The sequence below is a fragment of the Plecotus auritus genome, assembly GCF_963455305.1.
Source record: "Plecotus auritus genome assembly, chromosome: 2".
Taxonomy (NCBI): Eukaryota; Metazoa; Chordata; class Mammalia; order Chiroptera; family Vespertilionidae; genus Plecotus; species Plecotus auritus.
Genome location: NC_137771.1, coordinates 161,485,719 through 161,507,963, shown reverse-complemented (window position 1 = coordinate 161,507,963; position 22,245 = coordinate 161,485,719). Strand labels below are relative to the sequence as shown.

General features: G+C 41.6%; 1 protein-coding gene across 1 annotated transcript; it reads right to left on the bottom strand.

The window, feature by feature from the left end:
* Positions 1–46: 46 nt before the first annotated feature.
* QTRT2 (queuine tRNA-ribosyltransferase accessory subunit 2) lies at positions 47–22,096 on the bottom strand. The gene is made up of 9 exons (XM_080655198.1): positions 21,992–22,096; positions 20,325–20,544; positions 19,343–19,398; positions 15,975–16,051; positions 13,875–14,087; positions 9,497–9,696; positions 6,532–6,683; positions 4,067–4,184; positions 47–2,421 (listed from the first exon to the last, which is right to left on the bottom strand). Exons 2-9 carry the CDS (start codon positions 20,522–20,524, stop codon positions 2,190–2,192), a joined length of 1,248 nt encoding a protein of 415 aa, XP_080511324.1. The 5' UTR covers positions 20,525–20,544; positions 21,992–22,096; the 3' UTR covers positions 47–2,189.
* Between the last annotated feature and the right edge of the window lie 149 nt (positions 22,097–22,245).

The following is a 22,245-nucleotide window of genomic DNA, read 5'->3' as shown; positions in this document are numbered from 1 at the left end:
GATGGAATAAATGTAGAAAAATGTTTTTCTATTGGAGACTATTTCTGGTACCATGGAAATTTAATGTTTTGTTTAGTAGATTCACTACTAGTTACAGGAAATAAGACAGTATATTTTTAGTTAAAAATGTTTATTGTCCATTGACTTTAATAGGTTTACAATAAAGAAACATTTTTTTTCAAATATGCCAATAAGAAAAAGACCCAGAAAAAATGGACAATACTGGGCAGAAATTTCAGGGTTTTGAACATAAAACTCATACATTTTATACAAATTCTGGGATTATTTATTAATAGTCCTCCAACAATGGATTTGGCATTGAACAGAAAATAAACATATGAACAAGTCCCATCCAATATATTTCAAAACAATCAGATCCTTGAGAACAGAGATTCTTTCATAAATACCCATACCATTCATGGAGGAGAGAGGTCATAGGAATGGCCATGAATTCCAAAACAGAATTATTCCCATCTAATAAAGGTAAACCATATAGATGGGCATCCAACACATAAAAATGTAGTAACCACATAATAACTTTTTTTAAATTCTTGGTAAGACCCACTAAAATGAACAAACAGCAAAATACAGCACAATGATATAAAACAAATGTATTTCACACTACTACAAACAAAACAAAGGCCTCTTTTTGGTTCTGCTATTGTTTTGACAAAAACTATGCATATAAATGTCTGTGTATTATATTCTTTTTTTTAAGATTTTTTAAATTAATTTTTAGGGAGAGGGAGAGAGAGCGAGAGACACTGATGTGAGAGCAAAACACTGATCGGCTGCCTTCATGCATGCCCCACACCAGGGATTGAGCCCACAACCCAGGCATGTACCCTGATTGGGGATTGGACCACCAACTTTTCGGTGCATGGGACAATGCCCAACCAACTGAGCCACACCAGACAGGGCTGTATAGGTATGTTCTTGTAGAAAACTTCATAAATATAGAAAAGCACACAAAAAAATACAAATCACTTGTCACAACCATCAACACGAATGTCACTCCTTTGGGAAGAGCAAAAAACCTCACAGAATTAGAGATGATCCAGGAAGTTCTTTCCAGCCTCGGGATCTGCTAATGCCAATTCACCAACCACTTCAACATCCACAGGCCAAACCTCTTTATAGACTCTGAAATGTCTTTACTATTGCCTGACTCCTGGCACCGCTGCATTTTCATCAGGCCAATGGTGATCAATAAGCAAGAACTATAAGTAAGGCTATGACTCTGATCTAAAACTCTTTGTTTCCCAAATATTAGAGTTAGATGGAATCTCAGAAGTTCATTTAGTCCTATCCACGTGCCTGTCCCCATTTATTCAGGAGGAAACAGGCATGAAGAGGTAGGTGAGTAGCACTGAAACCCAATCCTCTAACTGCCAGTCCAAAGCTCTACCCAAGTGAACATATGATGGAGGAATCTCCCCAAGTGATGAGGCTACAGTTATTATGTGGTCAGACTATTATTGAACCTAAAGGGCAGACTATCGTGCACCTGCACAACCAGACACAGCTAGGGAAGCTTCCAGTTAGCTCTAGGGAGACAAGTCACAAATAGACCATGTAGCCAAATGAAGGAGTGTGCAGTGGGGCAATCGGTCAGAGGAACAATGTGTGAGCCCCACATTCCATGGAAATGTGCGCCTGGTTAAATCGAAAGAGCCACTACTGACTGACCATACTGCTAGAGCAGCTTGGAAGGCAGAAGTACCCAAAAGAGGCCCCTGAGCACATGGAATTAAAGAAAACGCCTGAATGAAGCAGATTCCTTCTCCAGTCAACAGGCATGAGTCCACAAGGCCATGCTACTCATGACCAATCATCTCCCTTTAAGCTCCAATCCACTCAGTGTACCCTCAGATTCTCATCACTGCCACTTCAGGGCTGTCTCTTCACATCTAAAGCTTTTGACTAAACAAATCTCTACTGACTAAAAGAGTTAGCACAGAAATATTAAAGGTCATGGTTCAATTCTTTCTGATCAATCCAGGTCACTTAAGTCTTTAGAAAAGAGCTCTTTAGCCTCCTGTAGGCAGAGTTTGGTACAGACGTTCCTTATCTGAGCGGACCGTATTCTCAAATATAAATGATGAAAGCTAAGATCGTTTCTTGTTCTCTGCTTCCCACATGAGAACAGTGGTACTGGCTCAATGTGAAGTCAGACCTGTATGCCAGGCTCAAGATGCTTGCCTGCGGATGAGCTCCTTCAGCTGTGCCAGCCTGTCACTCTTTAGTGCTTCCCGGATAGAGTGGAAAAATCCAAAGTAGTGTTCAAAGTTGTGTATCATAAGCAGGACCCCAGCCAACAGTTCATTGGTCACCAGCAGGTGGTGAATGTAAGCACGAGTGTGGTTCTTACAGCAGTAACAGGAACACCCTCTCACCAATGGGTCAAAGTCCTCCTGGTACCTGAGAAAGGAAGTTAGAATGACATTCCAGAAAGTGAGGAATATAAGAACTCCACAACCTAGGCTACCTATTCTGCTGGTGCATAACTAATATGGTTAATAACATCACTGCCAAATGTACCGCTGGGCACCTGCTTAAGAGGGCAATGTGGCCCAAGTCAACAGAACACAATGAGCCAGGGACTCGGCAGTCCTCCTCAGCTGGCTATAACCTCCTAGCCTGAGGCTTACAAGGGAGCAGCAAAGAGAGTCCTGTGGTCGCTCCCTCAGGCTGAGCACTGTCGGTCACACTGTAATATTAGGAATGCTGTTCTGATGAATGCACATTTCCCCTTTGGCCACCAGAACTAGTATCAGAAGACACGGTCCAACCTTTTACTTGCATAGCGTTTTGCAGTTTACAAACCACTTTTACATATACTATCTCTTTAATCTCATCAACCACCCTTGGAGACAGGCATTTCTGTTGTCATGTTACTGATGAGGACCCCTAATGGGGGTTATGAGGAAGGGCTCTGAAGCTACAATGCCTGGGTTTGATTCCTGGATCAGAGCTTACTTGGGCAAGTCACTTAACCTCCCTCTGTTTTTGTTTCCTCATCTGTAATGGTAACAGTGCCTACCTTACAGAGTTGTTCCACAGATTAAATGAGTTAATATAGGAAAAGGCGTGGACACTGCTGAGCACACACTAAGCACTGTGTTACCTTTTATCAGCTATTAAAACGAAGTCAAATGACTTGGCCAGTGTCACACAGGCATGAGCAGTGCTAGGATCCCAACTCCCAAGTCTCCGTAACTTCAAATCTAGTGCTGACAATAAGAAAACTCCCATTTCCAGCTAAATCTATAACATACAGAGAATTTTAGTAGTAACCATTTATATTACCATATCATTTAAAAAATAGAAATGAAACTCCTTGGCTATTTTTTAAGACGTTAAATGTGGTAAACATCATTATTTCATACCTACAATCAAGAAACCCCTAGAGAATAGATGAAAACTACGATTTTCATATTCTTTCATAAATTTCCAAATCTGTACTATTACTAGATAGGCATTACTAAGTCTGAGTCCCTAGAATGTCCCTTCACATAAGACCAAAAACACCAAGCACTAAAGAAAGTATACCAAACTCACAGATAAACCACTCACTGGTTCACTGATTGTTACCACTTTCAATGAAATACATACAAAGTTACAAGATATCCTAATTCATTTGTTATGGAGGCAAATGTTTTCTTTAGGATTTATAATCTGTATATAATAACCAAGATGACTTAAGTGCTTTAAAATTTTTTTAAAATGTTGTATTTTATCTTGAAATCCTTATTTTGTTCTGTCATTATTTAAAGTAATGGGAAGGAGTAAAAAACAGCAAACAATGGGTTTGGTCTAACCTTTACGACAGCTCTTCTAAAACAATAGTTATCTAGCCTCAGTTTTCTGTTAAGACAAAATACACCAATTCATCTGCAGAAAAAGGAATTTCTGAAACTGAATTTGAGAAGGCCTAAATAATACCCAACTATAAATATTTTAGAAAGTCATAAACTGAAAAGGGAACAGTAATGTAAACTTTTAAAACAGACTGAAATTTAAGTCAGAAATCAAAATCTAAACTAAAAAAAAAAAAATCCCTTACTTTTTTTCCTTCAGATTAATTTCAAATGATGTCACTTCTTGGTTGCCACTGGGTGTTTTCATTTTCTTTGACTGAGCCACATATTGTTTTTCTTCCTGAGTCCCATTTTGTTGTAATACTGAAGGAGAAACCAACAAAAAATCTTGAATGAAAGTCAGATAAAGAGTGGCCTTTGGGAGTATCTTATTTTAGTTGCTATTTCATGCCCTTAGACCCTGTAATTCCACTCCTGAATCATATCTCAAGGAAATGACATAAGAAAAATAGCAATATGGCCCTAGCCAGTCTGGCTCAGTGGAGAGAGTGTCAGCCTGCAGACTGAAGAGTCCTGGGTTCAATTCCGGTCAAGGGTACATACCTTGGTTGCAGGCTTGATCCCTGGCCCTGGTTGTTGTACATGCAGGAGGCAACCAATCAATGTCCCTCTCATCACTGATGTTTCTGTCTCTCTCTCCTTCCCTCCCCTTCCTCTATGAAAGCAATAAAAATATATTTTAAAAGAAAAATAGCAATATATACAAGATGATCACAGACCCATTATCTATAAATCTATAATATAAAAATTTGGAGATTCAACAATGTCTAAAAAAATTATGGTTACAAGTACATAAAAACTCTTACTGTCAAGAAATGATTTTTAAAAACTAGTTACTGTGTTTATGTGAATAAATGTGTGTTGAAGTTATATTGTATTTTAATGCACATGCAAACTAATTGGGCTTTATAACTGCCTATGTTCCAAATAGATTGAAAGTAGACTATGGTTTAAATGTGTATACTCTGTATGGAGACTCCAGTCCTCCAGGGAACTCAGATTATCCAGAATTAAATGGGGACTTGAATTGTTCCCCTGAACTCTTTGCTTTAAGAAAAAAACATTCCTGGAGTAACAAGAGAAGCACCAGTTCCCAAGCACAGAGCCAGCTGCCTTAAACAGGGGCAAATAGATGAGTATTTCTGGGAACAAGTAATAACAATCTCAGGGTTGGCCCAAGGAGAATGGGCCGATGGTCCTAGGAAGGTAATTTGGTCCAAGTTAAAGGAAAAAGAGAAGTGCGACCCGAGCACTGAGCACAGGGCTATATTTTGCTGCCATGAATCTGTGTGGTGACACGGGAACCCATAAAAGCCTGGCTTCTGGGAAATCCTTCTCACCGAGGGAATTACTGTCTACATTAGACAAGTTATTCCTTTGTAATTTTCACTTTGTAATTGGAAAAGGACTATAATTTACTATACACACACAAGTGTGATTAATAATACTTTAATAAGAATGTTCAAATGGTTTCAATTTTCCTAATCATAAATAAAAAGCTTTCTCTGGCCAAAGAGGAACAATATCAGGTTCTTTTTCAATTTTGCATATACATGGTATGGAATGACTAATAGCTACCTGGTGGAAATAATCAAGCTTGTAAATAAAGTCATGAACATTTATAAAGTGTTTATGGTACACCTATCCACATACATTATATTCTGGTCTATCTAAAAGACAGTAAAATTGACTTCATATATATATGAATTTGGCCAACCTGATTTATTTTGTTTTCAGAGTAATTCCAATTAGATTAATGCTTAAGTTGCTCTATAAAAGTATAACACCTTCTGAATGAAATTTTTATAACTTATGGGGAATAAAATGAACCTTTAAATGAAGTCTCTAGCCCTAGTCAAATTTAAGGTTGGCGGTGACAGAGGAAGAGTTCAAAGGACAGCAGGACAGCAGGACAGCAAAGGACCGCACACCTAGGGAGGCCCAAGGGAACATTGGGCATGCAACATTCCCTGGAAAAATTGGGCAGGTGCTTCAAGGGACCCCAGCCCAAAGTCAGCATCCCAATTCCTTTACTACTGCCAGTTAAATGGCAGAATCAGAACCTGATTTTCTTGACTTCTGAATAACTAAACAATAAAATAAAATGGCAATGTTTCAAAGCAATAATCGCAGAGGAAAACAGCTCTCACATCTCAGTGTACACACAAAGGCAAAAAAATTAAAAGTAATGCTAGGATCAGGGGGTGAGACTCCCTGTATTTAAATAGCAAAGGATTTGCAAAAAGGAGACAAGAACTCTTTTGTGAAAAACAAATTAACTTTTACCAAGCAGTTCAAAGGTTTTCTTTTCTTAGATTTTCATCACTATTCACTCTGAATGGTCTTTTAATAGAAGAGGTTGTTAATAGAAGAGGTTTTGTGTGCGTGTGTGTGTATTTTGTTGGTTTTTTTTTTTTCTTCTGCTAACTCCAAAATTACTTCCTAATATTGATGAGCTATGTGTATAGTATTAAGTACCTGGGTTGTGTGGACCAACATGCCAGAGCATACAGATAAGAAACAAAGATGGAGTTTTACAAAAGGCTGGCTTTATAATATGCACATATTTCTGGCTGGAATCACAAGCCAAAACTGATAGGAAACAAAAGAAACTTAAGGATAACACTGAGATTAACTTCAAAAGACCTACATGTCTGCTCAGGATTCGGCTGGTAATCAAAGCTGAAAGTCAGGGCACCTCCCCGCTCTGTCACTTGATAAGGGAAAAAACTCTCAAATAAGTCCACTCCTCTTTCAATACACTCGAGCACCTCATCTGGCTGGCTAACGCCACAGATGAGCCTGTGAAAATAAGAACACTGACATGAGGACAATGCCAGGACTCAATGAGGGCATTAAAATTATAATGAAAACCATCAGTCATAGTTAGCATGGCAGGCAGCAAATAATAGGATATGGTGGAAAGAACCTTTACTTGGGAGGCAGAGAGAGCTGGGCTAGGATCCCATCGCTGCTATTAATTTACTTGCTGTGTTCTTTGGGAAAGTTTCTTAACCTCTCTGAGTTTTTGTTTTCTCATTTTAAAAATAAGAGCATTAACACATACCTTACAGAATTGTTGGGAGAACTAATGAGATATTTGAAAAAGCACATAGTGTAGTTTCTGGCCCCAAAGAGAAACTCAGCCAAAACCAGTTTGGCTCAGTGGATAGAGCGTCCGTCAGCCTGCGGACTGAAAGGTCCCAGGTTCGATTCCGGTCAAGGGCACGTAACTTGGTTGCAGGCACATCCCCAATAGGAGGTGTGCAAGAGGCAGCTGATCAATGTTTCTCTCTCATCGATGTTTCTAACTCTCTATCCCTCTTCCTTCCTCTCTGTAAAAAATCAAAAAAAAAAAAAAAAATATATATATATATATATATATATATAAAAGAGAAACTCAATAAAGGTTAGTTTTCTTTCTCCTCTCATCTGTTCTAAACAACCTCCCTAGTCTGAACTTCATAGCCTACCTATCCATGGATTTTTTTTTTAAGAGTGCAAAGCTGTGTGCTTTCGTTCCCCCTCAAATACTTCTATATTTTAACTGTATGTTGCCTATAATTCATTTTTATAATTGGTTCCAGAAAGACATTTTTATCTACTGTATTCTTCATAGGTTCATTTACAAAGTAACTCTTGCTCTCAGAATTTCAACTATGCCCATAGAATCTAGTAATCTAGTTGGCTTTATTTATGCTTCTTTATATTTTCACCATGAATAAAACGTCTGCATGGTGGGATGAGGTGGTAATTTCAGAGGTACTGGACAAGGCATTCTGAGAATATTAATACTCAACCAAGGTTTTACCACTAAAACAACACCGGAAGATGATAGATCAGGGCTGGTTGGCTGCTGTTTTTTATGTTTGTTTTTCTACCCATAGTTCCTTTTATGAACTGGCAGAGAAAAGCTTACAGACTCTCTGATTTCTAAAAGAAGTCCAAAAAAAGGCTTATGTAATATTAAACAACCAGAACCCTTAAATATACACTGGTTTTTCTGACTACAGTTTCCCTCAAGTAACGTAATGTCTTAGACCTCCTCTCCAACTGAAGCTGGAGTTTCTACACACTTATAGAAAGAAAAACAATCCCAGCTTTCAAATCCAGTAACAGACATCTGTGAGCACTTAACTCAGAGAAGTCCAGAAAAAGACTAGAAATACTAACGCTAAATTGTAGTCTGTACCGGAATGGACTAGGAGGGGGAGCAATGAACACAGACAAGGGGTTAAAATCCGGGCAAATGCTGCCTGGGGTGATGAAAAGATATCATTCTGGCTGGTGTTTACACAGGCGTGTATGTGTAAAAAGCCATCAAGCTCTATATAAGAGTCATACACTTTACTGCAAGTTATAACTGTTTGTTAAAAAGCAGTAAAATTGCATGTTAGATACTAGCCAACAGCTAGAGAGGTATACAGCAGCACACCATAATCAGACCTCTTATGATATCTATAGGAAAGAGCACAAATATTCACATCAAGTGGGAAAAAGACTATTCTTTTTTTATATATATATTTTATTGATTTTTTACAGAGAGGAAGGGAGAGGGATAGAGAGTTAGAAACATCGATGAGAGAGAAACATCAATCAGCTGCCTACTGCACACCCCCTATTAGGGATGTGCCTGCAACCAAGGTACATGCCCTTAACCGGAATCAAACCTGGGACCCTTCAGTCCACAGGCTGACACTTTATCCACAGAGCCAAACCATTTAGGGAAAAGACTATTCTTAAAAAAAAAAAAAAATTGGGGGTAGTCTAATAAGACATCAGCTGCACTCAGAAACTCGGGATTTTTAGCTTCGAATCATCATCTCTTCTCACCAGCACACAGTAAAACCTGGGATTTATGGAAAGAACCATAGTGTTGCCAGCCCCCCAATTTCAAAATTTGATACCACTGCCTCAAACCTACAAAGTTCTTATTAGCAGTACCCATCTTCATTCTGCTGGCAGCACAGATCCATCCTCAGCTCTTCCTGAGGAAGGCCAGAGTCCCCACAGCTTATACTGTCCCTGGAAACCATGTTCTAATGCATAAGGAACAGTGCTTGTATTTGGCATGAGAATGAGGAGAAATAGTATGACATTTGTCCTCACTTAGAATGAGCATCAAATAAATTCATTCATATGGCAACTGTCCTCTGGTCTACATCCTGAACCAACCACAGGACAGCCTCGATGGAAATTCCCCCTATGGGCAGCCTCAGAAGACTCAGCCCAGAAAGGACATCATCAAAACATCGAAAGAGCCCTAACTGGTTTGGCTCAGTGGACAGAGCATCGGCCTGCGGACTGAAGGGTCCCAGGTTCGATTCCAGTCAAGGGTATGTACCTTGGTTGCGGGCACATCCCCAGTAGGGGGCGTGCAGGAGGCAGCTGATTGATGTTTCTAACTCTCTACCCCTCTCCCTTCCTCTCTGTAAAATCAATAAAATATATATTTTTAAAAACATCAACCTCTTATGATATCTATAGGAAAGAGCATAAATATTCACATCAAGTGGGAAAAGTCATGCCCATGTATGGACTGCACAGTACTCAAGCCCCAGCACTCCTGTTCTGCCGCCCATGAGGCTTAGCCAGCATCGTCACTCAGCACTAGCCTCGGTTTGTCTTCCGGCAGCTCCGCGGTAACTGCCAACAGCAAGTCCAGTCTAGCATCCAGAGTTGTTGGGTTCCCTTGAAAGCCATCCAGAAGGAAGCCACCTACGGGCCGCTTGGCTGTCTCTCGTGCTGACCTCAGCCTCTCCTCCATCACATCTCCACCTTCAATCACTCCAATGATCGTACTTTTCTGAAGGACCTAAGGTAAAAAAGGATTGAACAATTTTAACCGTTTCCAGGAGTGGAGACCTTTGTCTAAATGAACCTTACAAAGAAGCCCAAAGGACAGACAAGATCTCAGTGGGAAGCATGCAGGGAATGGTGCTCCCTCTGCCCTGAGAACTTTTAGGGCTCCAAAAGAGCATAATTTGAAAGCCACCCAAGTATGAAAAGACTGTGTGGAGAAACTGAAGCAATCGACATACACAGCCATGCTTTAGCTTAGATTAAATTAAATGCATGCTGAGCACGTACAAGAGGAAAAAGACAAAGGAATAGTTTCAATTTGTTTAAATGACTATCCAGGCCAGCTTGAGGTCCCCGCCAAGTCATTACTAATTAGAGTCAACTTTAGGAACTTCTAAACTATTTGGTTGGGACAATGGACTATACATTTGGAAAACAAAAACAAAGAAAATCCTACTGCACATCATCATTAAAAATAAAACTAAACGTAAAAAATATAGTTATGCAAGTATTAGAAGAATATTTTTTAAATCTTGGTCTGAGGAAGTCCTTCCTCAGTAACCTAAAGCTTACAGTAAAAGGCTGACGTATTTCAGTACAAAAACATTAAAACTTCTCTAGTAAAATATACTATCAACAACAAGGGCAAAGGAAAACTTACTCTTTGGAGGAATAGGTAAACATCTATACCACAGAAAAAACTCCAAAAATCCTCTAAGGAAATGACAATCCTATTGAAATCTAGACAGATATGTAAATACGAACTTCCGAAAAAGAAATGTAAATGCCCTGTTCACATATGGAGAGCTTACTAAACCTCACACAGTGAGGAAATGCAAACTGGAAACAATTAGATACCATTTTTGCCCATCACACTGACAAAAAAGCTCAAAGATCACAACACAGTGAAAGTGAAAGTGATAAATGTACTTATATACCCCAATAACTAGAAAGTAAAAATTAGTCCAGCCTCATGGGAGCGCATGTACACAACATGTATCACAATGTCTGTGATTTCATCTTTATATCCTAAAATTTCACTTCTACAAATTTCTACTACAAATATATTCACAAGGGAAGAGTTTCAAGATATTGTTAAAAGCAAGGAACAAGGAAATTTCTGAACATATGATTGTATTCATGTTATAAAAACCACATATATATGTAATGATTATGTGTATGTAACTGTAAATATAAGCTTTGCAAGGAAATGCACAAGTCAACAGTGGCTCTCTGGTAGAACAGAGGGGTGGGGAGGCTGTGAAGAGGGAATTTTGCTTCTTAGTTTAAACAGGAAGGGCATCATCAGACTATTCCTCCAAAAAGAACACTTTGGATATTGTGTGGAGAGTGAATTAAGAGGGAGTATGGCTAAAGGATGGGGCAGGAGCTAATATGATAATCCAGGTAAAAGTCCAAGGGGACCTGGACTGAGGCAGTGCCAGTGGGTTGAAGAGGTGTGGATCTGAAACCTCATCAGGCGGTACAACCAACAACTGATTAGTTGTCCAAGAAGAAGATGAGGACAGTCTAGGACAGGGGTGGGCAAACTTTTTGACTAGAGGGCCACAATGGGTTCTTAAACTGGACCGGAGGGCCGGAACAAAAGCATGGATGGAGTGTTTGTGTGAACTAATATAAATTCAAAGTAAAGGAGCAGAGGGGAGAGCAAGAGAACCAGATAGAACAGCCGGATCCGGCCCGCGGGCCGTAGTTTGCCCAAGGCTGGTTTAGGATGACTCCTGGCTCCTTTTTGGAAGTTCAGGGAGATGCTGAGAAGAGCAGACAGATAATCCTAAAAAATAGCAAGGCTGAGACAAGATGAACATCCTCTTTTGTGTATTCTGAGTTTGAGGTATCAGTGGGACATACACATTTAGCCATTGCATAGGCTAAATGTAAGATACACAAATTTGAGTGCCCAGGCTAGAATGGTAGACACTTGGCATTGGGCTGCCACTCCCAACTCCTGCTTCCACAGCAGACATGGCTAACAGACCACTCTCTTCCTGCTCGTACCAGGCACAGCTCCAAGCACCTTGGGATGAAACCTGTTCGCCATCTCCGGCCTAGGGAATGTATGAAGAAGAAAAGAAGTCCAACAACAGAACCTTAGGAAGCCTCAACACTTAAGGGCACTCAGAATAAGAGGATCCAGTGAATAAGAGGGGAAGGAATCGTTGGAAAAGGAAAAGCTGTATGCAGACATACAAAGCAGACAGTTACACAGGCTTGCTTCTTTATGTGACTGACACAGCCCTATCTGAGAAATTCCCTTTCATGGGTATAAGAAGCAGGGTCATATATAATTATTGTCTAAAATGGAACACATTAAATATTATAAGAGGCACCATAAATAATCATATCAAGACAATAGCATAAACATAAGGGGTACAGAGAGGAATCCCCGCATTTGACCGACACACGGAAATAGTGTGACATGGTGAGGCTGACTATAACATAGAAGAAAGACTTGAGGCGCATCTGGCCTTTCTAATAACCATGTCCTGTCATACTGTGTCCTTTTTACTCATCAAACATTACTCCTTTTACAAGGATAATTACTGGCTCAAAACAATGGCTAGTGAGCAACACTAGCAATTCAGACCCATAGCAGTGTCCCAGGCTGAACTCCTATTTCAGATACTGAGAGTTTTATTCTGAATGACAACTAAGTTTCCTCTAATTATTTCATGTATACTAACTGTAGTAGTCAAATTACATTTTTATGGGTAAACTCAAAATGATAAAGTTCCTCAAACTGAAGCACCTGCCATAGTGGGAACTGATCGGTGCTCAGGATGGCCACCTAAATCATCAGACCCTGATTTTCCCCTCTGGTCACTATCTCCTGAACTCCTACCTCCTCTGTGTTCTCCTAGGGAACTTGTCCTTTCTCAACGTCCCTATCTCTGCTATCGGGAGCCCTTATTTACTGCTACAGCTTCTTCCCCAGCCATCATAACCATTCACCATCAGTATTTATGAAGGGTGTCAGGAATTTTGCTACATGATGAAGATGCAAAAATAATACACAGAAATTGAGCTTAAGGAGGTCAAAGTTAATAAAGACAAACACATACTAGTTAATCATTGCAGTACAATATGATTGGGACTATAATATAGCTACATACAAATTAAAGGAGTGGCAAAGAGTGAAAAGAACTTCCTGGGAGGGTCAGGGCCAGTTTCTTCGAATGAAAACAATGGAATAAATGAGCTGGAGCTGGGAGCAAGAGAAATATGGCTGAGAATAAGAAAAAAGCAGCAGACCAGAAGGAAGTCTGCATGCAGGCACAGCGCCATGAAACAGGATAATGCCTCAGGGAACTGCAAATGCCAACCACAGGAGAAAGTAGGCCACACCAGGTGGAGAAACAGGCAGAGGCCAGGTCTCTGCAGGCCGTTCACGCCATGTAAGAGTTGAAGTGGAGAACCCCAAATTCTTTTAGGAAAGTGGGCAACCGGTTCATATTTGTGCTTTACGAAGATCTCTCGGACTTCAGCAGGGCTGAAGATGGATTGGGTGGAATGGAGAACAGAGGCAGAAAGAACAATTAAATGATAAGTGTTTACATAAGAAAATCTGAAGTTATGAGGCCTTAAGGTGGTGATAAGAGTGGTGAGGGGGCAGATTCTAGGTATATTTAGGGAGATGGAATCAAAGGCGAGTGAATATTGGAGATTAAATTGGATACTGAAAGGAGTCTTGAAAGACTCAACTTTCTGGGTTGAGAAACTTGGCGGCTGCCAAAAACTGAAGCAGGGTATTGACGGAGAGCAAAAGGAAGAAGAGATTTGAAGAGAAAAGATACGGAGTTTCCTCTCTGAGTTTAAGATGTACATGAGAAATATTCTAGTGATAGAACCCAGCTAAAGCCCTGTAGTTATGTGATCCTGAAGCTAAGCAGTGTGATCTTGATTGTACCTAGTATTTTAGAATTATCAGCAGTAAAAAAAAAACTAAGGGGAGACTGCCTAATGAGAACACATACAGTGGTATGTAAAGAGAACCTTAGACAGAATCCTAGAGAGCAATTATAATTAATGGGTCAGGAAAAAAAGAATAGGAGAGCATACAAGAGACCAAGAAGCAAGGAGCAGAGAAGTAGGAAGAACAGAAGAGGTGGTATTATGCAATGTCAATTAGCAAGAGTTTCAAAGAAAGAGCAGTGAGATGCACAGCTTTACCTCTGACTCTTCCTGCAGCCGCAGACAATGATCCAGGAATAGCAGCGATCGGTCAACAGACTTCCTGGCTCTTTTTATGGAACTTGCTTCCGCACAAGATGCTTCTCCATCTGAGAGACACTGGAACCAGTCTGGCTGAAGGGCCTGCTGAATTGCCATGAACTTGGAAGTAGTCATTTCCACTCGTCCTCCAACACCCCACACAGACACAGACTGCCAATGAATAGACGATGGGGAATTAGCAAGAGTGAAATGCAAATAATAGAATGCTAAAGCAATTCTGAATTTGATTCTTTTTTACAACTAGAGATGGTAGCAATTCAACATCCTAGACATGGTGAATAAAAGAGGGTTCTTATACTATACTCCAAATTCTCTAAGAACCTTGTTGCTCACAGAGAATGCTTCAAGGGTCATACAAACCAACGTCTGAGCTTGCCCCTAAGAATTCTGTTACACTTTCCTAAAAGCCCAGTCTTCCAGTCTCCCCCACCCCACTTTACCCATGCAGCTCCCGAATACACCGCAGACTTTGATTCTTCTGTCTTTGATCATATCGCTCCTTTTGACTGAAGTACCCTTCTCCTACTCCTTTGCCTGGTACCCTTCAAGACAGAGTTCAAATATCACCTTCTCTAATGTGTCCCCCAAACTTCCCTGGCATGATCAATTGCCTCACCCATGTTATTTCAGAAATGTGTGCTTAATTCTTTTATAGAAATGATAGCCCTTAGCACACTATTGTATATCTGACTAGTGTATCCCAATTCATGTTGTGCCTCAAAAGCAGTCTAGGGCCTTACACATCATTAAGCAATTACCAAGTTGAGTTACATACAGAATTATGTGCTAAGACATAAATCCCATAGTACACGAGAACCTCTATATGTTCCTTTGGTTACTTCTTCTCCTACAGCACCTCTCTTCTCAGAAAAGATTGCCCAAACCGGTTTGGCTCAGTGGATAGAGCGTCGGCCTGCGGACTGAAGTGTCCCGGGTTCGATTCCGGTCAAGGGCATGTACCTTGGTTGCAGGCACATCCCTAGTGGGGGCGTGCAGGAGGCAGCTGATCGATGTTTCTCTCTCATCGATGTTTCTAGCTCTCTATCCCTCTCCCTTCCTCTCTGTAAAAAAAAAAAATTAATTAAATATATTTTTTAAAAAAAGAAAAGATTGACAAGGACATAGGTGGGGAAGCGACATGCAGGCTTTATTTTGGCATATTTAAATGGAATCCTCTCTCCCTTACAAATAGGGTAGATAACTGACATCAAAATATTTTCTTTTGAATACAAATTACAAAATAAAAAGAAGTGTAAAGCAGAAGAGTAATTTAAAATAGTAATCTTAGTAAGATTAATACATATTGTTGACATCAATAAATTGGGTGCAGGGAAAGGGATTACATTTATAAAGTAGTAGTATATACAGGGGTGGGCAAAGGAGGTTTGCAGTTATTCGTATGAAAAAAATGTATAAGAGTAAGTAATAATACAATAAACTGTGTTTCACATACTCACAACTGTGAACCTCCTTTTGCCTACCCTGTACTGAAACCTTGCCACAACGCTGTCCTCAAGGACAATGCAATGGGGCCATGTCTCAGGAGAAAACTTTTAATGAAGTCCTTTCGATATTCCTCTTCACTAGCTAAAAAGTGGACCCAGCTTTTTTAAATTCTGTTCTAAAAACAAGCAGTATTACACTGAGGTTCTACTATATATAGTTGGACATGTGATAACACTCATCAGCAACTTTCCCCACTCCTCCTGAGGTTGTTAAAACTGCAAATAAAGCATGGTATCAAAAGACTACTGTTTTCTACCATCATAGCAATTTCCTTTTTTGGAATGTACTTAACCCTTTTCCAGCCCTAAATTTTTGCAACAATGAGAAAGCTGAGGATACATTCTTTACCTTAACCCCATCCTCAGGCAGATCTCCTTTAACTCCTGTAAACCACCCATCCTACTATATTCATGAAAATGAAGAGAAGGCAGGAATGGGCCAACATCCCAGGCAGTAGGATCCTAGTATTTGAGGGATACAGGAGGCTGACTTCCTGGGACAAAGTTATAGCCTTGGAGGAAAGTTGTATACCTTGTTTGTTACATAACCAGCTGGGCAGGGGCTGACTGGATCATGCAGGGAGCAGTACAAGAGTGATTCTGGCATACCTGTATAAACATAAATAAGAACTCTTGAAAGCACTTATATCAGCAATTACACTGTGTTGTACCAGAATAGCTTCATGATGTATACCGCTGGATAAAGCAACACTGAGCCCAGTAAATGGCTCATACATGCACTTAGAACTACAGGAGGCCTGACAACGTGAATGAAAAATACTCTGAAACCTGCTAATCTAAAAGAATTAACTGCAAAGGTTCATTTCTAATGACATAGTGCATTGCTACAAAGGGAAGGTATATCTTAAAGGATGAGATACAATGAAAGTGTTTAATGACATGATGACGCAACTCGATTTGCTTTGAAGACAAATTTAGTATCAACTATGTTCAGTGTAGGTACTATGCGAGATGAACTAGCTTCAACTAGCTTCGGGAAAGATGAAATGATCTAATCAAAAGATAATCTCATTAATGATAAAGCCATCCCACATCATGAGTCCCTAGAGGCAAAATTAAAAGCTTTAGGACAGTGCAAATGAATTTCATTTTCAGTAAGTTTCACTGACTCAAGATGATAGCTTCTTAGGTCCTTTAGTCAAAAAAAGTTGTTTAAAAAAAAATCCAAAAAAAAGTTAAGCAAACCATATGTGCTTAAATTTCATATGCTACCCTGAATTTTCATAAGAAAAAAAATGGAATTTCAATGAAAAAAGACCCAAAAAAATAAAGCAAAAAAAAAAAAAAAAAAATCTGTTCTTCACCTTTTTCCACAATCTCAATTGCTATAATTATCTGTAGAATGCTTATATTAGCTATTTTCACTTAATTTTAGACTTGTATACTTTAAAGCTGGTTATTAAAACTGGTCTCATATCAAGAAAAACTATCCTATCTAATAAAAGAGTAATATGCAAATTAACCATCACTCCGCTACACCCACAAGCCACGCCCACAAGCCACACCCACCAGCCAATCAGGAGCGAATATGCAAATAAACCCAACCAAGATGGCTACAGCCACAGAGAGCAGGAGGGAGGCTTGGGTTTCCCTGGCAATGGAGGAAGCCAAGCTTTCTGCCTGCCCTTGCCGGCCTAGGCCTTCACTCAAGGCTACAAAGTTTCAATGATAGAAGATACATAAAACCCAAACAGAAATGGCGGCAGCCACGGAGCTGGAAAGAGCAGGAGGCTAGGGTTGCCCCCGGTGATGGAGGAAGCCAAGCTTTCCGCACACCCTGGCCCGCCCAGGCCTCTGCTTAAGGCCACAAAGTTTCAATTATAGAAGATACATGAATCCCCAAAAAAATGGCTGCCGCATCAGAGCTAGCAGAAGGCTTGGCTCCACTCCAGGCTACAAAGTTTCAATTGTAGAAGATAAATAAACCCCATACCAGGGCCTCCGCTTGGGTCGCCAGGGGGCGTGGCCAGCCTGCAAACCACCACAGGCCCCTCACCCAGGCCACCCCACACCCCAAGGGAACCCCCACCCTGATCCGGGGACACCCTTCAGGGCAAACCAGCTGGCCCCCACCCGTGCACCAGGCCTCTATCTTATCTAATAAAAGAGTAATATGCAGATTGACCATCACTCCAACACACAAGATGGTTGCCCCCATGTGGTCAAAGATGGCTGCCCCCATGTGGACACAAGATGGCCACCACAAGATGGCCAGCAGGGGAGGGTAGTTGGGAGGGACCAGGCCTGCAAGGGAGGGCAGTTAGGGGTGACCAAGCCAGCAGAGGAGGGAAGTTGGGGGCGACCAGGCCTGCAGGGAAAGGCAGTTGGGAGGGACCCAGGCCTGCAGGGGAGAGAAGTTGGGGGGGACCAGGCCTGCAGGGGAGGGCAGTTAGGGGTGACCAGGCCTGCAGGGGAGGGCAGTTAGGGGAAAACAGGCTGGCAGGGGAGCAGTTAGGCATCAATCAGGCTGGCAGGGGAGTGGTTAGGGGGTGATCAGGCTGGCAGGCAGAAGCGATTAGGGCAATCAGGAAGGCAGGCAGGCGAGCAGTTGGGAGCCAGCAGTCCTGGATTGTGAGAGGGATGACCGACTGCCCGTTTAGGCCCAATCCTGGTGGGATCGGGCTTAAACGGGCAGTCGGACATCCCTTGAGGGGTCCCAGATTGGAGAGGGTGCAGGCTGGGCTGAGGGACACCCCCCCCCTCCCCGTGCACGAATTTTGTGCACCGGGCCTCTAGTATTACATAAATTCCTCTACTGAAATACACTGAGTGGCCAGATTATTATGATCTCTGAACGCATAATAATCTGGCCACTCAGTGTATATCCTATATAATAAAAGGCTAATATGCAAATTGTCCCCTCGACCAGCAGGCAGGCTGGCCAACCGCACCCATGTCCCCTCCCCCTGGCCAGGCTGGCCGGACCCCACCCATGCACGAATTCATGCACCGGGCCTCTAATACACACACACACACACACACACACACACACACACACACACTGAGTGGCCAGCTTATTATGCGTTCAGAGATCATAAAATTCTGGCCACTCAGTGTAGGGCCTTGTGACAAACAAGTCATCATGCAGTTTCTCTCACAAGCAGACAATTGAATAACCAATGGAAACAGGATTTTTATTCACTTAAGTGAGCCTTAGATATTGGAAAAAGCTTCAGGAGAAAATGGTCTGCAGAAGAATTTATTCTCCAGCTATCACTACTAAGCTTTTCCTATAAATAAATGGACACATACATCTGCATTTAAAATCCTAGTTCTGGAACAAAAGAAAGCACTAACATATCAGAATGTAGCAGTACATAAACTCTTTGTCCTCTGCCTTATGTTTTAGGTTCAAACATGACAAAACTACTTTGGATCTTAGGGAGTTTCCATGCAGTGTCTCACTTCTAGGTCTTTGCTTTATGCCTGGAATATCTGCCCATACCTGTCTACTACCACCCCCTCCTGGCCTGGCTAACTCCACTCTTCCTTGATCCAGCTAAGGTGCCCCTCATCTTCTCTCTCAAAAATTCTTTCTTTACTCTGACCTCCTTCCACATGCACCCTACAGCAGGTTATGTGCTTCTCCCTCTGGCTCTCATGATACATGTACATATCCCTAATCCTGCAAATGTAGTCACCACTCTACTGGAATTACCTGTTTGTCTTTATCCCAACTAGGTTCTGGGTTCCATGAGGGCAACAATTGTTCCCTATTCATCTTTGAATCCCAAATGTTTGGTTCTCAGATGCTCAATAAATGCTTACTAAATTAATGAACAAGCAAATGTATGAATGAAAGATCAAAGAATAAACAGCACCTCCAAACTCCAAATTAATACATCATAAGGCACACACAAATAACTTAATTAATTTTACCTATAAACTTTCCAACTCCTTCCTTATATTCTGTCAAGACTTCGTGATATTCTGCCCTGTAAGTAAAACAGACAAATACATAAGATAATAATGAATCATTCCACAGACACTCTATACAACAACTGAAGTCCTCTTCTCACCCAAACATGCTACGTGACAGTAAATGTAGTCTTGAACAACAAATACACCATTACTCTAGAGTCCCAACTCACCAGGCTAGATGCATTAGCCAGAGTAAAGGTTTTCAATCTGCAAGTGGTTCTGTGAGAAGAGAAACTGGCAAAGTTCAACTGCTCCAGAATATGTTGGTTTCTTCTTCCCCGTCCCCTTCCAAATCAGTTTGTAATTAATACAACTAGAGGCCCAGTGCACGAATTCGAGTAGAGGTGGGGTTCGGCCAGTCCGCCCCAATAGGGGCTGATGGGGGGCGGGAGGGGAGAAGGGGAGGTGCTGCAGGCAGTTGGAGGGGGGGTGGCGGCCACCCCGCCCCCTAGTGGAACTCCCCGTGGAGGGGACAATTTGCATATTAGCCTTTTATTATATAGGATATTGCAGAGTCATTTCATCTAGAGCAGATTGTTCAATTAAGAATAAGGTCAATATGCACAATATACAAAATGGTCCAACTCCATTAGCTCTGTTTCTATAAGTAGCACATGCAAGTACATGTGCAGAAACAGAGAAATCTTTGAGGCTGGTGCATAAAGGCAGCCCCTACCCTGTCACCCCTGGGAGCAGTGGCAATTAGGAACCTTGGGTTCAGAGGAAAAGTGAAGCAGCTTTAACATGGAGGTCTGACCCGTGCCTTCCAGATTAGGGCCAGATGATGTATAACATTTGATATATTTCTTCTGATTTCATTCTAAAAAATCTACAGATTTTACACATATAAGCAAGAAAGTCTTTTGCTTTGCTGTACCTTGTTAAGGTAACTAGGCTGCTGCCAAAGTTAAAACTTGGACTGGTTGGGTCCACTACTTACAGTGATGACAGTGTAAGCTGAGCCATGGCAGGAACCCCGTGGATACTATGCAGCGTGTGATGGGTCAGGTGTGGGGCAGAGCCAGTCTTGGTGTATAGAAGGCAGCCTGGAATGTCCATAGTGTGGTCCCCCGTTTTGCCTAGGTTTTTTATTTTTCCTAGGCGACAGCCATTAACTACCTTGGTAAGACTCAGCTTCATCCTGAGGGATTCTCCAGGTCCTGAAAAGAAAAGATCATTAAATTCAGAAGAAGTTTCATGACATCTAAAGGCTAAACATTTTGCAAAGATAACAACCTACAAAAAAATTAATTACAGCATGTTTATGGCTACTTCCAGTCTAGGATTTTTTTTATATTTCCAGGAACAGGGGAATGGGAAAAGTCCCAGAGCAATATGATGACATCAACCCCATTTAAATTCAGTTACTGAATTTTTGTCTGACCTGATAAAATCCAAACAAATGGAAGGACAAAAGTGAAGACTAATCATAGAAATAATGCTATGAAGCCAAGGCTCACTCTCAGCCTTCACAGCAATGTACAGAGCAAAAGTCGCACTGCTTAGGAAATACTGATTATTTTACATATGAGTAAACTGAGGCTAATAAAGTCACCATTTGGGAAGTGTCAGAGCCAGGACTTAAATTATAGAAGTCTGACTGTGGAAGTTGTACTCTTATAGGCTGGTAGTCCATTAGAAGTCCTCAGTCTTGTCCATGAACATATGCAATGTTTATTTATGTTACTCCAATGTTAAGATATACTTTTAAAGTCATATATTCCATTTTGCTTCACTCATTTGTCCCACTTATTTATACATTCATTGGTTGAGTCTTGTATGTGCCCTGACCTGGATCGAACCCGCAACCTTGGGTATCAGGTTCATGCTCTAACCAACTTAACTACCTGCCTGAGCTACCCACCCAGGGCGTATGTAACACAATTTAATCAACCATCGCCATTCTGACGGACACTGAAGACAGAGCGGTTCCTAAAATCACTGCAAAATTCTGAGGGCACGGCTTCCCTGATCTCATTTTCACCAATCTCAAGTCTAGTTTAGTTTACGTTTCCCGGAAGAGTTCTACACATATACACTGATTTTTTTATAGTTACCAGACTCCAGTGACTTAAGTACTATCGCCCCCATTTTGCCGATGGGTCCTTATTAAGCAAATTGCTTGAGGTCATACAGCCACAAAGTAGCTGGTCCAAAGCTACCGCTTTAAATATCTACCCTGCCTTATGAACCCCTGTGCTCCAGAATGGACTGTCCACGGAAACATCTATGCTAGGTCAATAAGAACGGGTTTATCGTCACTCCAGGAGCCACCTCCAGCCCTCGCGGAGCGCTTGGCTCAGCGATGCGGGATCATCCCACCCTCTCCAGTTTCCTGGGCAGCACGGGGGAAACTTTCGGCTGACAACTTGACGCTCAGCAGAGGCCAGTTGAAAGCAGGTCCCTTTTACTAAGAGATGCGGTGAAAGCGCACACGGTTTGGGAGAATCTGGACACGGAAGCCATCAGGAGAGACCCAGAGAAGGAAAGGGGATTCGTGGTGGGGAGTACAACAGTTAGTGCAACACAATCAGGAAGTGTCTGGGCGCGGTGCTACTCATTCACCCGTAGTAGTCCCCACACCATCTGGGAAGAGGGGGCACTCACCTACAAACCTCCCAACTTTTTTTGTCTGGGGACCCCTCAGACTGCCCACAGCTCGCTCCCACGTGCCCCGCTCGCAGAATCCTCGGCCTCCTAAACCACCGCCTCCGATGTAGAGCCAATCAGGAAGCATTGCGTCATCAGCGGGCGCCAGGAAAAGGCAAAAGTAATCTCCCAGCGAACTCCAGCGAAAGCCAGGACCTTGGACGGCTGTCGTTGCCAAGGGTAACCGAGCTAACGCGCTCCTCCTGCGCAAA

What these genes read in the sequence shown, in the direction of transcription:
- QTRT2 (XM_080655198.1), bottom strand. Translation starts at nt 20,524, where the DNA reads ATGAAGCTGAGTCTTACCAAGGTAGTTAATGGCTGTCGCCTAGGAAAA. An exon ending in GGCTGCAGGAAGAGTCAGAG is followed by an intron (nt 9,697 to 13,874) that starts GTAAAGCTGTGC and finishes TTTTTACCTTAG; the next exon opens with GTCCTTCAGAAAAGTACGAT. An exon ending in ATTAATCTGAAGGAAAAAAA is followed by an intron (nt 2,422 to 4,066) that starts GTAAGGGATTTT and finishes TTCCTTTCTCAG; the next exon opens with GTACCAGGAGGACTTTGACC.